The sequence below is a fragment of the Meles meles genome, chromosome 15 (genome assembly GCF_922984935.1).
Source record: "Meles meles chromosome 15, mMelMel3.1 paternal haplotype, whole genome shotgun sequence".
In the NCBI taxonomy this organism is placed as follows: Eukaryota; Metazoa; Chordata; class Mammalia; order Carnivora; family Mustelidae; genus Meles; species Meles meles.
In genome coordinates, this window is record NC_060080.1 from 64389673 (window position 1) to 64406228 (window position 16556).

At 37.1% G+C, this 16556-nt stretch overlaps 1 protein-coding gene across 1 annotated transcript in view; it reads left to right on the plus strand.

Moving 5' to 3' along the window:
* The window catches only part of FANCL (FA complementation group L), a 113327-nt gene that overhangs the window by 9697 nt on the left and 87074 nt on the right, over nt 1-16556 (plus strand). Inside the window, exons 3-4 of the mRNA XM_045979046.1 lie at nt 3185-3318; nt 8064-8362. Of these exons, the coding sequence (XP_045835002.1) occupies nt 3185-3318; nt 8064-8362 (433 nt within the window). The remainder of the gene's footprint in view (nt 1-3184; nt 3319-8063; nt 8363-16556) is intronic.

Here is a 16556-nt window from a genome sequence, read left to right on the forward strand (position 1 = left end):
TGTAATTGACCACTATTGTTTTATAGTGTGTGGGGGTGTGTATATCTCAAATTGTGACCTTAATGCACTGCTCTACAAACTGAGCACAAATATGATCACTTATTTTCTTTCCAGTTGATTACCTAGAGTATACCTGTATGCTACACTAGGAAAAAAAAAAAAAAAAAAGCATTTCCCCTCTTTGTTCTCTCCCCCAAATTTTCCACAGTTCTAGAGGCTTACACAATCTAAAAAAGGGTAAGCAGGAAGATAGGCTATGATAGTCACTAGAGCTATTAAAAAAATATCCTGTTTCTCCTTCTAAGCATATAGTAAATACATACTTTTCGGCCCCCGTGTATTTTGCTTGGACAATGAAATGTAAGTAGAAATGACACATTTCCTCTTCTTGCAGAAGGCTTTAAGGCCCAGTATTTGATTTGTTCTTCCCTTCCCTCTGTTGTAGTGGTTGGGGAAGCATATGTTGAAATGGAGTCTTTATCAGTCTGGGTCCCTGTGTGATAAGCATTTCAATCTGTGTTGGAATGTAGCATGAACAAGAAATAAGCTTTTTTGTGTATTCAGCCACCGAGATTTTGGAATTGTTTGTTAGCACCGAACAATGTAGCCAATTTAGGCTGATACATACACTAAGCAGGAAGAGTATACAGTCTGATGATTCTAGTAAGTAAAGCTGGTAACCAAGCCTGGCTGCTGAAGTCTTGCTGCATATCTCTACGGAGGAGAGATTCTCAACCTTGGCATGTTTGACATTTTGGCCTGGAAAAATCTTTTTTGGAGGAGGCTGTCCTATGTATTGTAGGATGTTTAGTGACAGTCCCGGCTTCCAACTGCTAGATGCCAGTAGTACCCCCCACCCAAGCTGTGACAACCAAAATGTAAAGTATTGCCAAATACCCCGTGGGGGTCACAAGTGACCCTAATGGAAAACCAGTGCTTTAGGCAATACACATCTGCTTTTGATGCTCCGGTCTACTCAAGGCTGCTATAGATCTTTGAGAGAGAAATGTTACTCCGTCAGAACATGGTTCTGCTGGTGTGTCTTTGACAGGTCCCTAGAGTCATAGTTTTTACGCCTTGGCTCTCCAAGGCCATGGGGCTCAAAACACCTCCCTGTGGCAATTCCAGAAAGACAGTTGGTTCAGAGTCCACTTCTTGTGATCCTGGATCTACTGTCCTTGGACATCATTACCATTAGGAATGGTATCACTTTGTGACTCCAAAAAGATATCTAATTTATATATAGTCTTTCCAGGACAATAGGTCTACCAAGCCAAAAAGGCTCAGCTAACCTGATGGGACAAGAAAAGGTAGGAGCAAATTAATGTACAATCAAATGTTACTGAAATTCAGTATGAATTTTATATATATATATAGATAGATAGATAGATAGATAGATAGATAGATATTCCCCCCCTCACCATAGCATATACTCTCCCCAATGTCCCTTACTCAGCCACCCCATCCCTACCACCCCCTCCCCTCCAGTAACTCTCAGTTTGTTTCCTGAGATTGAGTCTTATGGTTTGTCTCCCTCTCTGGTTTCATCTTGTTTCATTTTTCCCTCCCCTCCCCTATGATCCTCTGTCTTGTTTCTCAAATTCCTCATATCAGTGAGATCATATAATTCTTTCTCTGATTGACTTATTTGCTTAGCACAATAAATGGTACCAGATATTCTTAAAGATATTCAGCTTTAGGGGTGCCTGGGTGGCTCAGTGGGTTAAAGCCTCTGCCTTCGGCTCAGGTCATGATCCCAGGGTCCTGGGATCGAGCCCCGCATCGGGCTCTCTGCTCGGCAGGGAGCCTGCTTCCTCCTCTCTCTCTCTCTGCCTGCCTCTCTGCCTACTTGTGATTTCTCTCTGTCAAATAAATAAAATATTTAAAAAAAAGATATTCAGATTTATTATACTCCTAAATGGAAGGAGGGTAATAAAGGGTCTCAAACAGAAGTTTAGCAAAAACAACAATAACAACAACAACAACAACAACAAAACCTCCCCCAAAATAAAAAACAAAAACAAAAAAACCCCAACTTTGATAATTTGCTAAAATGTTTATCCCATGGTAGTTGTTTTATATTTGTTGAATGTGTTTAAATGTAGATTCTTTTAAAAAAATTATTTATTTATTTAACAGAGAGAGAGAGAGAGAGAGAGATATCACAAGTGGGCAGAGAGACAGGCAAAGAGAGAAGGGGAAGCAGGCTTCCTGCTGAGCAGAGAGCCCAACGTGGGTCTCCATCCCAAGACCCTGAGATCATGACCTGAGCCGAAGGCAGAGGCTTTAACCCACTGAGCCACCCAGGCACCCCTAAATGTGGATTCTTAATCTGCATAATATCACCGGGGCTTTATCATACAAATATATAGAAAAAGGTGGAATAAAAATAAGTAGAATAACAGTGAAGCCTCACAGCAGCAGTCTTTACACATTTTCACTCACATATCACCCAGATTAAATTTCTAATTATACATATTGCTGTTGACATCTAAAATTTTTTATTATGTTTAAATAGATCCAAAGGATATGATTTTGACATGTTGTAAATATTTGATTTTTTATAATAAAGCTATTATTTCACTCTTAAACATTCAAATGGAATCTAAATACCAAAGCAACTTGATACCCACCATATTAGAATAATGCATGCTATATGCTAGGGTAACAAATGAAATCCCCAATTTCAGTGCCTTACTATAACAACGTTTATTTTTCCCTCACACAAGTCAATTGGAAAACATTTCAGACACAGCTTCTTTCTACTCATGCCTCCACCATTCCTAAGGGCTTTAGAATACTTTGATTCAAGTCAGTGAACAAGGAAAGAGAAAGTTGAATCAAGCATAGGAAAGTTTTATGAGCCACCCACTTTCCATTGGCTACAATTCAGTCACCTGGTCACAGCAACCTGCAAGACAGGGTAGAAATGTAGTTTAGTCTTAGGCCCAGGGGATAGAGGAAATGGGTTAGAAGAGCACATACATAACAGTCTCCACTATAGTTCACTCTTCTGATGACCAAATACCCTTCTTCTTCTCACACATAAAACATACTCCCCTACCCCATTCCCAGATTAGATAACCCAACATTTCATCTGTCACTACATTCATTTCAGACTCCAGGATTTCCCAGGGGTCTCCATCCTTTCTGTCAGGATCTGGATTTTGATTCCTCTGGTCAGTGCCACCACCTCCCCACCACACACAAACATACAGATGCAAAATACAGTGGTGGACCAGGGACAGGATAAATACAATAAGCTTACCCACTTAGAAAAAATAGTAGAAGAGACAAAGCAGTTTCTTGTCAGTGGAGGTAAGGAAATTCTGCAGGGTAGGGACTATAAGGAGCCCCTGCCCTAGCAGCAGAAAGCATTTTTGATTCAGTTTTCATTCTGCTCATTAGGAAGTCCTTTACAGTACATAAAGTCGTATTTGAGTCAAATTAGGTTTGTTGAAAAGCAACTAAATAACCCATAAGCCAAGACTATTCCTGGGAACAGATTGCCTCTGAGGCTTTACCTTTGTTGAATGAAACTGCTTATCCAACAAGTCTATTCAATTTTCTTCCAAATTTACATTTGTCTTTTAGAGTCTCCGGACAATTGAGGAAGAGGACATAATTTAGGTTGTGACTTCTACCAAACCATGCACTGAAGTTAGGTAAGATACTCTCAGAAAGTTGGATACATTTTAAATACAGAAAATAACTTTTATAATACTGTTATAATTTATGTGAAACATGATAGTATAAAACTATAAATATATATATTTATAGATATTAAATAAATATATAAATATATATATTTAATATATATATTAATATATGTCTACTGAACAAATACTAGTGCTCTAAAGAGTCCTAAAAATCTGTGATTTCATTTTTTACCTTTGTTGGTCATGTTTTCATATGGAGTCCCAGCTATCAAACTTGGACCAGCCAATTTTGACATGGGACTTTCTGTTCTTCTGTGCCCTTTTCCTTTCACAATATCTTTTCCTTTGTACCTATTTTAGGCTATAAAGGAAAATGAGATTAAAATGGCTCCTCCTCAGACAGACTATTTGAAGAATGTATTTTATAAAAGACAATTTTATATACTTAAGGTTTTGAAGAATATTTTAAAAGCCCTGCTATTTATTAGTTATCTACTTATTTATTTATTTATTTATTTATTTTAAAGATTTTGTTTATTTGTGAGAGAGAGGGGGAGAGCATGAGAGGGGGGAGGGTTAGAGGGAGAAGAAGACTCCATGCTGAGCAGGGAGCCTGATGTGGGACTTGATCCTGGGACTCTGGGGATCATGACCTGAGCTGAAGGCAGTCGCTTAACCAACTGAGCCACACAGGTGCCCAAAAGTCCTATTTTTTTATAAACTTAAAATGTTTTTGTTATTTTGGAATGACTATAGGTGTATATAAAATTGCTTTGAATTTTGAACTGCTGATACATAATAATTTCTGAATGGTAAATTATCTAGAAGGGAGATTATATACATTTGAACTTGTAAGGTGTTTAGTTTATAATTTGAACATGAATATTCAAGGGATGAATCCCTTTGATTCATCAAACAAAATAATAAAATCATATGTAAAGATGCTTGTTTCAATTCTTTCTTTCTGTTCACTCTGTACTGAACATGAACTTCATCTCCTGCTGCAATAATTGGTTCATAACTTTCTTCCATCATTTCCTGAAAGCATTTATTGTCCAACTAAAAGTGTACAAGACTAAATTATCTTCTTGTTACAATTGTTGACAAAATTGCAGAAGTATCCAATGTCAGCATTCCACCCTAGAATTCACAAACAAATTCTCACTAAGTGGAGTGACATTGTGAATGAAATTTTCAAAGTTGAGTTTTTTCAGATTTATTATTTGGATAATCCTTATTTAACTGTAATTATTGTTTTTAAGCCCATTCATTTCTTACAAATACATTTTTAGAATTGCAAAGGACCCTATAATTCATCATATGATTTATACAGAATCAAGCATTTGAAGTTTCTTGACTCCTTTCATTATACTGTGCTTCCTCTAACTCAACAGATGATTTTAAGTTGGACAGCATTTACATTTATAAAAATCTTAGCTAATGCCTTCCTTTAAAAAATTCATGGTCTCTTAAGTAATTTGCTTTACACAGAAAAATGAAAGATCTTTTATCTTTAAAACATCAACTAATTATGTAAGTTCCTTCTCTTTCTCTTGACATTGCTTTGTTCTTTTCACATATCGAGACTTCATATATAGTTTTTATGTACCAATATTGCATGTTCACATACGTCATTTCAATGGCTTTTAGACATTTTATCATGTTATATAACTTGACCATTTCTAACTTACTGGACATTAAGTTGTCTCCTACTTAAACATTTTTGGATTATCTTCTTGAGATATACTCCCATAAGTATTTGTTCAAAAGAAAGTAAATCTTATGTTTTCTGTTGTACATAAGTAGATTGCTTTTTAGAAACATTTTGTGAATTATGCATGATAATCAGCAATGTATATCTGTTTCCCCATAGACCTGCTAACATTAACTTTACATAGATAAGATATTAAAGAATAAAAAGGGTACTACTAATTTTTTGATAAAGATATTTTTTAAATGTTTGTTATTTTGAAATGATTATATACATATGAAATTCTAAACTTCTGAATTTTTGAGCGAATTTTATTTTATTTTTTGAAGATTTATTTATTTGAGAGAGAGAGAGCACATGGGGGAAGGTGCGGAAGGGGAGGGAGGGAGAGAATCCTTAAACAGACTCCCCACCGAGCACGGACCACCCCCAACCCCCAGAGGGCGTCCCATCGTAGGACACTGAGATCATGACCCAAGCTGAAATCAAGAGTCAGACGCTTAACTGACTGAGCCACCCAGTTACCCCTAGAGTAAATTTTAATTTATTTTTGTTAATTTAGTTATTTCTCAACATTTTATAAAATCAGTTATTTCCACATTATGGATAATTCATTTACTTGCTCTCTTTTACTTAATAGAAACAAAATTGCTGCTTTAGCAAATCTTATCCCCGTCAACAAAGGATTCTTTAAAGGAATGTCACAAACCACAACCATATCTTATTTATCTTTCATAGCTGAAGGACATTTTTGGATGAAAATATACTTGTAATTTCATGGCTTCCTTATTCTATTTGCAGGACATTTCATTACTATAGAGATTACACCAAGTTTCCAAAAGGCAAAATTGGTTCTTTATTGCTTTTTATAATGTTAGTTATTAATCTGATTTCTAATTCTTAATACTTTTTTAGATAATGTTCACTTCAGTTAGTCACAATGTGGATAGGTAACTGAGCTCAGAACTTTGACAATTACTCACTTGATTAGTGCAATGACTTTCAACTACCTGCACAACAGAATTAGGTGTGAAAATATAACCACTAAGTCTAGGGTAATGGTTTCCAAACTTTAGTTTGCATCAGAATCTCTTGTTAAAACACAGAGGTTTGGGGGGCGCCTGGGTGGCTCAGTGGGTTAAAGCCTCTGTCTTCAGCTCAGGTCATAATCCCAGGCTCCTTGGTCATGATCCCAGGACCAGCTCTCTGCTGAGCAGGGAGCCTGCTTCCCCCTTTCTCTCTCTGCCTACTTGTGATCTCTGTCAAATAAATAAATAAAATCTTTAAAAACAAAACACAAAGGTTTTAAACATATGCTTGTTAAAACATAGATTGCTGAGCTTGTCTCCTAGAATTAAAGATTCAGTTGGTTTGGGAGTGACATGGTCCCAGGTGATGCTCATGATACCAGTCCAAGAACCACACTTTGAGAACCACTAGTCAGGGATCTAGCCTGGGCATCTATGTATATAGTTTAACATGATTGTGATGGTTGAACACAGTATCATCCTTAAGGAATGAGTTGCATAATTGAGTGTGTGTAGGTCATTTCCCTGAGGAGATTCTCAAACTTCACCGTGCATCACCATCACCTGGAGGGCTTGTTAAAACACAGATGGTTATGCCTCACTCCCAGAATTTGGGATTCCCTAGATCTGAGATAGAGTGAAAATCTGCATTTCTACCAACTTCCCAGGTGTTACTGATGCCACTGATTCTAGAATCATATTTTAAGAACCACTGCCTTAGTGTCATTTAAACCTAGCCCCTGCTGCATATCCTTGTTTCCCCCTAAGTATCCAGAGTACAGTAACAATTGTTGTGCAACTTTAATCTTCAAGAAGTCAGATTCCATTCTGAGGGCAATAAAGATGGGAAGGAGTACATCTTATTCATCTTTACATAGCCTTGGCATATTACAATGATGTTTTGCAAATACTAGTTCTAAAAAATGTAATGCATTTGAACACTGATTGGGATAGCAAATGATTTTGTGGTAAATAGTAATGTTACTTATTTAATCAACACTTAGTAAAAGAAAATGGGTAATTACCATTCCTGAGTTTAAAAAATGTAGAGAAGGGGCTGTCAAAGAAAAATTAACTTGGGCTCATCAAGTTAATTGGCAATCTTCCCTCATGTTTTGCCTTTAGATATTTGTGAGTGCAGTGCACTGAAACTGACTAGTGTTGACTTGAGTCTGGAGATCTGTGTGTGTATATGTATACACACACACACACATTTGTGCATCTCGAATATTATCTGACTAAACTTGGCAAACCATACAATTACGTCACATATATTGAATGGATTATAGTACATTGTATAATAATATATACAGAATAATACATTATTCCGTATGCTGAGGGCATACAGAAGATCCTGTAGAACAGGCCAATAGGAGACAGACTGCGGTGAAGACGGGGAGTGGAGGCAGGTTCGGGGTAAATAAAAGAGATACTACAACACCCAGACTGTACAAACCATCTTATGCTGTAAGAAATGCAATCTCAAAGTTGCAGTAGTCCCATTTGATGCGGGAAGAAGTACAACTGCTTAAAAATTGTAGCAGTCTTTCAGTAAAATGAAACAAAATTACCAAAACGGTTCTTGAGGCAAGGCTAGAATGATCTTGTTCAATTAGAGCTATGAACCCGAGAACCGTCTTCCCTCCTGTCTCCTGTTGGGGCCAGTGCTGCCTCCTACAGAGCCACATCTACTCTGCCAGGGGCTCCAACTAGCACCAGACCTTAATTTCACTCCCCCCGGTCCTCGAGGCTTTTTCCCGCCAAAGGCCAGGTTTCCGCCCCTCCAAGCCCCGGGCGCAGGCGGGACTGCGCATGTGCGGGTCCCTGGCCGACGGTTAACCGCCCCGCGGCTCTACGGACTGCGGACCGTGGCGGAGATGGAGGAGAGCCTGTTGCGCCAGTGCCCGCTGCTTCTGCCTCAGAACCGGGCGAAAACCGTGTACGAAGGATTCATTTCGGCTCAGGTACTCGCCAGCTTGTTGCCGGATTGCTAGGAGGGCGTCCCTTTCGCGGCGCAGCTCCGCCCCTGGAAGTCAGTTACGGGAGCAGTTAGGGGGCCCTTAGCCGCCGGGAGTTAAGAGGGGAGGCGCCTCACGGCTCCTCGGAGACTGGAGGTTTGAGGACTTCTGTGGTTGTTGACAACCCGCCACTCGCTATCGCGTCCTTGCCTGGGCCCAGGTCGGGCCAGGGACTGCGCCAGAGGAGCCCCGCGCGGGACGCGAGCGGGGGGCGGGGCAGACGGCCACGCCCCCTCGCGCGCGCTTCCTGAGTTTGACCTCCCGGCTGATTCCGCGTCTGCGCCACCTTTAACTGTTTGATTGTTTGCAAATTTTTACCTTGTCTCTAACACCTCCCCCCCCCCCCCCCCCCCCCGCCCAGCCCCACGAAGGTTGGTGGCCAACCGTTCACTAGGGAATCCCTACAGATTATACTCGTTTTTCCTGCAAAAAATGTGTTTTGGAGGAAAACCACCTCTTGGCTCTCAACTAAGTCGTGTGTCCCTGAGCACTTCCTGTAGCGATATTTTGTACGAAATCTGGACAGCAGAATTAATTACCTTTCCTGAGTCCAGGCGGCTTCTTAAGTCTGTGGTGGAGTTGATGACACTTGGTAACACACGTGTACAGGTTTGAAGTTTACATAGCGCTTTCCAAGTACATTATCTCACTAATCCTCGGCCCTTTGAGGCAGAATTAAAAGAAATCTTTCTCAGTCTTCATAGTTAAGTAAATCAGGGCATGCGAAAGTGGACAGGTTAAGTTACTTGTCCATGATTGCCAGAGTCCCTGAAAGCGAGGCAATCAGATTCCACTCCCGCAGTTTTGCTCCTCTCTCTGCGTTGTACCAGGATACCTTAGGTTAGATTTTTAAGTATAGATTTTTGCTCCCAGACCTTTACACTCAACATTGCGCAACCTCTCTCACCAGCTCAGTACTTTCTTTTCTTCTTTTTTTTTTAAAATTTAGTCTTTTAAAATTAACAGATTCTGCTTGAGGAAAAACTGTTGAAACTACACACAAATTAAACACCTGCAACTTTTGATATGGATCATGAATACGTTAGATTACCAGCAGTACCTTTTAGCTATGAAATGTAACACCCAACTAACCTGAGGATTTGATTTGCTATGTGAAATGAGAAATTTCGGAAGAGGAAGGAAACAAAGTGGTCATTTTTAAACAACATTGAAATAACTATTTTCTGGAAAAATATGTATGAATCTTTTATAGACATGCACATTTTTAGTATTTGAACTCAGTTATATAGAAACACAAATTATGCAACTTTGTCATAATAAATTTAAAATTTAGTAATTAACCAGATAATTTGAAAGCATATCATGGTGATGAGTAAAAATTTCTATTCTCAGAATTATTTTTATTTTCTGAAAGGAAAATGAATAATTGCATTGCTCCACCTTACCTTGATTAACACTCCATTCAACAATCCTCATCAAAACATTGTCAGCATTAAAAGAGTGGGATGGAGGTAAAATTTAACTCTTAATTATGGTGATTAAGAGAATGGTTTCAACTTTCAGAAATATTTAAGTGTTTGAGTATTGGGTATTTGAAAACTTGATACTTAATTTAACTTTAAAGAGAAGCCTGTTTCATGTTTTTTTTTTTTTTTTTAAGTATAACTGACATGCAACATTTGTTTCAGGTGTACAACATAATGATTTGATGTATGTGTATGACATGAAATGATCACAGTGAGTCTAGTTCATCGGATGCACCATATGTAGTTCTATAATTATTTTTAGGATGAGAACTTTTTTTTTAAAGATTTATTTATTTGAGAGAGAGAGATCCTGTGGGTGCAGAAGTGCAGGGAGAGAGAGAGAGAAGAGAGAATCCTCAAGAGGATTCCCAGCTGAGTGACAAGCAGGACTAGAACCTGATCCTGGGGCCCTGAGATCCTGACCCGAGCCAAAATCTAGAATAGGCCTCCTAACCCACTGACCCACCCAGGTATCCTTCTTATGATGAGAACTTTTTTTTTTTTTTTAAGATTTTATTTATTTGACAGAGAGAGAGAGTAGGCAGAGAGGCAGTCACAGAGAGAGGAGGAAGCAGGCTCCCCACTGAGCAGAGAGCCCCATGCGGGGCTCAATCCTAGGACTCTGGGATCATGACCTGAGCCGAGGGCAGAGGCTTTAACCCACTGAGCCACCCAGGCGCCCCATGATGAGAACTTTTAAGATAAGTCTCTTAGCAGCTTTCAAATAGGCAATAGAGTTTTAACTATAGTTTCCATGTGGTACTTTTCATCCCTATAACTTAGGACTGGGAGTTTGTGCCTACAAAAACACAAACTTCACCTGTTTCACCCTCTATCCCACCAGAAAACATACTTTTTGAGGATAGGGGCCATATCCTAGGAATTAACATATGTTTTGAAGTTTACTCAAAACCTATAGTAGTCTCTCAAAAGTACTGAGTGAATGATCAAATTTACTTGCTAAATGAAACTTTTACTCACCTCTTAGAATATTAAGGTAGAACTAATCTGAGTGCACTGTGATTAAAGAAAGATTATAGAGGGTACATATGGATTTATTAATTTTTCTTTAAATTCATTATGACCATTGAAGGAAGTAGAGGCTAAATTTCATTACTGTTTCTGGAGTAAAGGTAATCCACTTTTTCTTCCCTGAATTGGAAGTATCAGTCTTGAATTATCTAGTTGAAAACCTGATTCATTTTCAGGTAATGTTTTAGAAAAATTAAAGAGAGATTAAGTTACATTTTTATCAGGAGCCATGTTATACATAATTTTAGGCATTTTAAGGAAAGTACTTTATATGTGTCTCTCTATTGAAGCCTGTGAGAAAACTTGTGTAAACGTCAGAATTGAGATTAGATGAATTTTCTTGTGACCCTTGCTGTAGCTACAATTCTGACTTCTTAACATAAACACATTATTTAATGTTTGATGGGACTGGTTTTAGAAATGTTTGTCTTGTATATAATTTCAAATTTACAGAAAATAACAAGTATGTATGAAAATTACCCAGATTCACCATTTTACTTTTGCCCCATTTGATTTTACTCTGCGTGTATATATATATGCGTGGGTATATATACATTATTTTTCTGAGCAGTTTGAGATTAGGTTGCAGACATAGTGTCTCTATTTTTTTTTTTTTTTTAAAGATTTTATTTATTTATTTGACAGAGAGAGAGATCACAAGTAGGCAGAGAGGCAGGCAGAGAGAGAGGAGGAAGCAGGCTCCCTGCGGAGCAGAGAGCCCGATGCGGGGCTCGATCCCAGGACCCTGAGATCATGACCCGAGCCGAAGGCAGCGGCTTAATCCACTGAGCCACTCAGGTGCCCCTAGTGTCTCTATTTTTAAATACTTCAGCATATAGTTTGTGAGAACAAGGACAAACTCATGTATATCCACAGTATAGTTATCAAAATCAGGAAGTTTCATCATGATATAATGCCATCATCTGGAGGCCAAATTCAGATTTTGTTAATGTTGCAATTACATATTTTGTACCCCCCTTTCCAGCCTCCTGTAAGGAGTAAGATGTAAGATATCACATTGTATTTAGTTTTAAGGTATCACATTGCATTTAGTTGTCCTATTTTTTTAGTCTGGCATAGTTCCTTAGGCTCTTTGTTTTTTATGAACTTGACATTTATTAAGACTATGGTTTGGATATTAGGAAGAATGTCCCTCAGTTTGGGTTTGACTGATACTTCCTCATCATTAAATTCAGATTATATAATTTCAGCACAGATGACACAAAAAATGCTGTGTCCTTTTTAGGGCACGTGAAGTCAGTGGTTCTCATTGATGATGTTACCTCTGATCACCTTGTTAAGATGGCATGTGCCAGATTTTCCCTTTGTAATTCATAAGTGCTTTTAGAGAGCTACTCTGAAGCATCAAACTTTCAGGTACACACATCAGTTTTAGCATCTTAATTGAGCCACCATCATTTGGTGGTTGCCAAATGATGATTTTTCTAACTCCATTATTCCTTCTTTATTGTCATTTTATTATAAGGAGTAAACTCTTTTCCCCCACTTATTTGTATCAGAAGTTTTAAAAATAATTTAATGGATTGTAATCGTTACTTGCCTTATTTATTTTGATGCTTAAATTTTCCCAGATTTGGTTGTGAGAGCACATTTTTACTGATACAAGTTTTTAAGGCTCTGCATTTTCCCTCTTACCGCTGTTTTTATAAAGTAGGCTGTATATGCTGACATACAGTGTTTTATCATAATCATTTTTAGTACTTACATAATTTTACTTTGTAGATCCCTTGCACCCAAGAGTTACTTAATAGAAGATTTAAAAATTTTTCTCATGAAAATCTTTTTTCGATTATTAATTTTGTTATTTCTAGTTTTACAATTAGATAATACGGTTTCTAAAAATTATAGTCTGGAAACTGATTCTTTGTGCATGCATGTGTGCACGTTTGTTTGTGTGTTTGTGTGTGTGTGAGAGAGAGAGAATGAACGATCCCTGTGATTTAAATAAGTTATTTTCTCAGTTGGGTTATTCCTTTTCTTTTGAGTGAGCTTGGCAGTTTGTTTCCCTCAAGGAATTTGTGCATTTCTTCTAGATGTTTGAATTTATTGGCTTAAATTTTACTGCTTAACATTCCCTTAACCTTTTAGTGAATGTATTTAGGAACTGTAATGATGTTCCCTATATTGGTTATCTTTTGCTGTGTAACTACTTATTCCAAATCTTTGTGGCTTAGAACAACAAACATTTGTTATCTTACCTTTGCTATGGATTGGGAGTTTGAAAGCTCCATAGGTGGATGGTTCTGCATCACTGTTTCTTATGGACTTGTCATGAAGATGTTAGCCAGTATGCCAGTTCTCTAAAGGCTTGGTTAGAACTGAAAGATTTGCTTCCAGGATAGCTCATTCACATGGATATTGGCTGGAGCCCCCTGTTTTCTACTTCTCTTTGACTTGGGAGGTCTCAGTTCCTTAACTGCATAGATCTCCATAGGGTCCTCACAACATGGCAACTAGCTTCTCCCTGCGTGATAAATCAAGCATAAAGCTGCATGGTACTTTTGGAGAAAAGGTACCAGTCTCTGAAGTTACACATATTTACTTCTGCTTTTTCTGTTTTTTATAGCAAGCCTCAAATCTAGTCCATATTCAAAAGGAGAGAAATGAGGCACCAACTCTTAAAGGTTGAAATATCAAAGAAATTTTGGATATATTTTATAGATACTTCTTGTCCCCACTCTTACGGTATTTTCTGTCTTTTTTCCATGGTGCAACTGGGTAGAGGCTTAAACATTTTATTGATCTCAAAGAACCTACTTTTGATATTATTGATTTTTTTTTCCGCTTATTTTTTTGTGTCTTTCTTTGCTTTCTGTATATGTGTGTATATTTCTTTGTTTTCTGATCTTAAGTTTCCTAGTATCTTCAGGTGGAATTTTAAGCTCATGGATAATGAGAACTTTTTATTTTATAATTTTTTTAAAAAACATTTTATTTATTTGACAGAGATCACAAGTAGGCAGAGAGGCAGGTGGGGGTGAGGGTGGGGGGAAGTGGGGAAGCAGGCCCTCTGCTGAGCAGAGAACCTGATGCAGGGCTTGATCACAGGACCTGGGATTATGACCTGAGCCGAAGGCAGAGGCTTAACCCACTGAGCCACCCAAGTGCCCCTCTATTTTGTAATATAATTGTTTAGTGCTGTAAATTTTTCTTCAGACACAACTTTGACTGTATCACACATACTTTGATATGTTATATTTTCTTTTTCGGTTCAAAATACTCGTTAATTTCTTTTCCTCTTTTTTTTTCTTCTTTTGAACCATGGGTTACTTAGAACAGCAGTATATCTTTCTAAATATTTTAGGACTTTCTAGATATCTTTTTGATATTGTTTTATAATTTAGTTTCATATTGGTTACAACAGAATTTGTAGGATTTAAATTCTTTTAAATACTTTGGGACTTTATGGCATAGAATATGACCTATTTTGGTAAATGTTATGTCTGTATTTGAAAAGAATGCATTCTGCTGCTGTTCGATGATTGTTCTATAATGTCAGGTCAAGTTGGTTCATAATGCTATTTGAGTTTTTTATATACTCACTGATTTTCTGTCTACTAGTTTTATTATTGAAAGGGGATATTGAAAATCTCCAACTATAATTATTGTTCAGTTTCTACTTTTGTTTCTGTAAGTTTTTGCTTTGTATATTTTGAAGTTCTTTTATTAGGTACATGAACTTTTAGGATTGTTGAGCACTCTTGAACTTTTTTTTTTATTTAAATGACTGTGAAATAACCCTTTTTTATCTCTGGTAATCTTTTTCCTAGAATCTATTTTCTGATATTAGTATAGTGACTCTAGCTTTTTTTTTTTTTTTTTTTTGATTAGTGTTGGCATGGCTTAATCATTTCCCATTTATTTGATATCTATTTGTGTCTTATATTTAAAGGGGATTTCTTCTGGACATTATTTTTTTATTTAATCTTAAAAATCAACTGATTTTTGCTTTGAGATATTTAGACCATTTACATTTAATGGATGACTGATATCATTGAGTTTAAAGCTAATATTTTGCTGCGTTTTTCTGTTTGTTCTATGTGTTTTTTTATCTTTTTCATATTTTTCTGCATTTTCATTTTACACTATATAGTATAACATTTTTTATCTCCTCTATCAGCTTATTAGCTATTTTCCTTCTTAATTAGTTGCTTTATGGTTTATAGTATACATCTTAAACTTGTCATGATTCGTATAAATAATATTAGGATTATATTTTATATGCACTATTGGTTTATCAGCTATATATCACTTCTGTCTCTTTTTCAGTGTTTGTTCTAGGGTTTACAGTATGCTACTGTAATTTACCACAATCTACTTTCAAGTATACCACTTCTAAGAATCATGCAATGTACTCTTTCCCATCCCCTCCCTTTTGTGTACTTGTTGTCATATCTTTTACTTCTGTTTATCTTTTAACCCTCCCAATACACTTTTATTTTCCTTTCTTTTAAATAATTATCTTCCTTTATTAAGAGACTTTTTTTTTTTTTTTTTTTTTTTTTTTAAGAACAGTTTTAGAGTGGGTTTATTTCTGGGTTTTCTGTCCTGTTCCATTGATTTCTGTTACTGGTTACTGGTTTTTGGAAGAAACATTGAGAATTTAAGTACCATTTCATCACATGATCTAAAGGGAGGAAACCAACAATATGATTTACCACTGTTGATGTTACTTTGGCTAAAATAGTGTTTGTCTACCGTAGCATTAACTCTTCTCTTTCCATATTTACTCTTTGGAAGGAAATCTCTGAGTTGCTCCCACTTAAGGAGTGAAGGGTTATGCTCTCTCTCTTTTAAGGTAGAGTATATAATTTACCTGGAATTCTTCTGTAAGGAAGGTTAGTTTAGTTCCCATATTTATTTAAGTTTTTAAATTTAATTCCAATATAGATAACATAGAGTGTTCTGTTAGTTTCAGGTGTACAATATAGTGATTCAGCAATTCTGTACATTACTTTGTTCTCATCATGATAAGTGTACTCTTTAATCCCCCTCACCTATTTCACCCATCCCTCCTTCCCCCAACCACTTCCCTTCTGGCAATCATCAGTTTGTTCTCCGCTGAGCAGAGAGCCTCATTCAGGACTTGATCCCAGGAGCCTGGGATCATGACCTGAGCCACCCAGGTACCTGGTATTTATCTTTCTTGACTGACTTAGTTCACTTAGTGTTATATTCACTAGTTCCATCCAGGTTGCTGCAAATGCTGAGATTTCATTCCTTTTTATGACTGGGTAATATTCCATTGTATATATGTACCACATCTTTTTTTTATCCATTCATTAGTCAGTGGACACTCGGGCTGCTTCTGAAACTTGGCTGTTGTAAATAATGCTATAATAAATATAGGGGTGCATGTATCTCTTTGAATTAGTGTTTTTGTAGTTTTTAGGTATATACCTAAAAATGTGTGTGATTACTGCATCATAGAGTTCTTCTATTTTTACTTTCTGAGGAACCTCCATAGTGTCTTCCAGAATGTTTGCACCAGTTTGCATTTCCACCCGCAGTGCAAGAGTGTTCCTTTTTCTCCACATCCTCCCTAAAACTTGTTGTTTCTTATGTTGTTGATTGTAGCCACGCTGACAGGTATGAAGTGA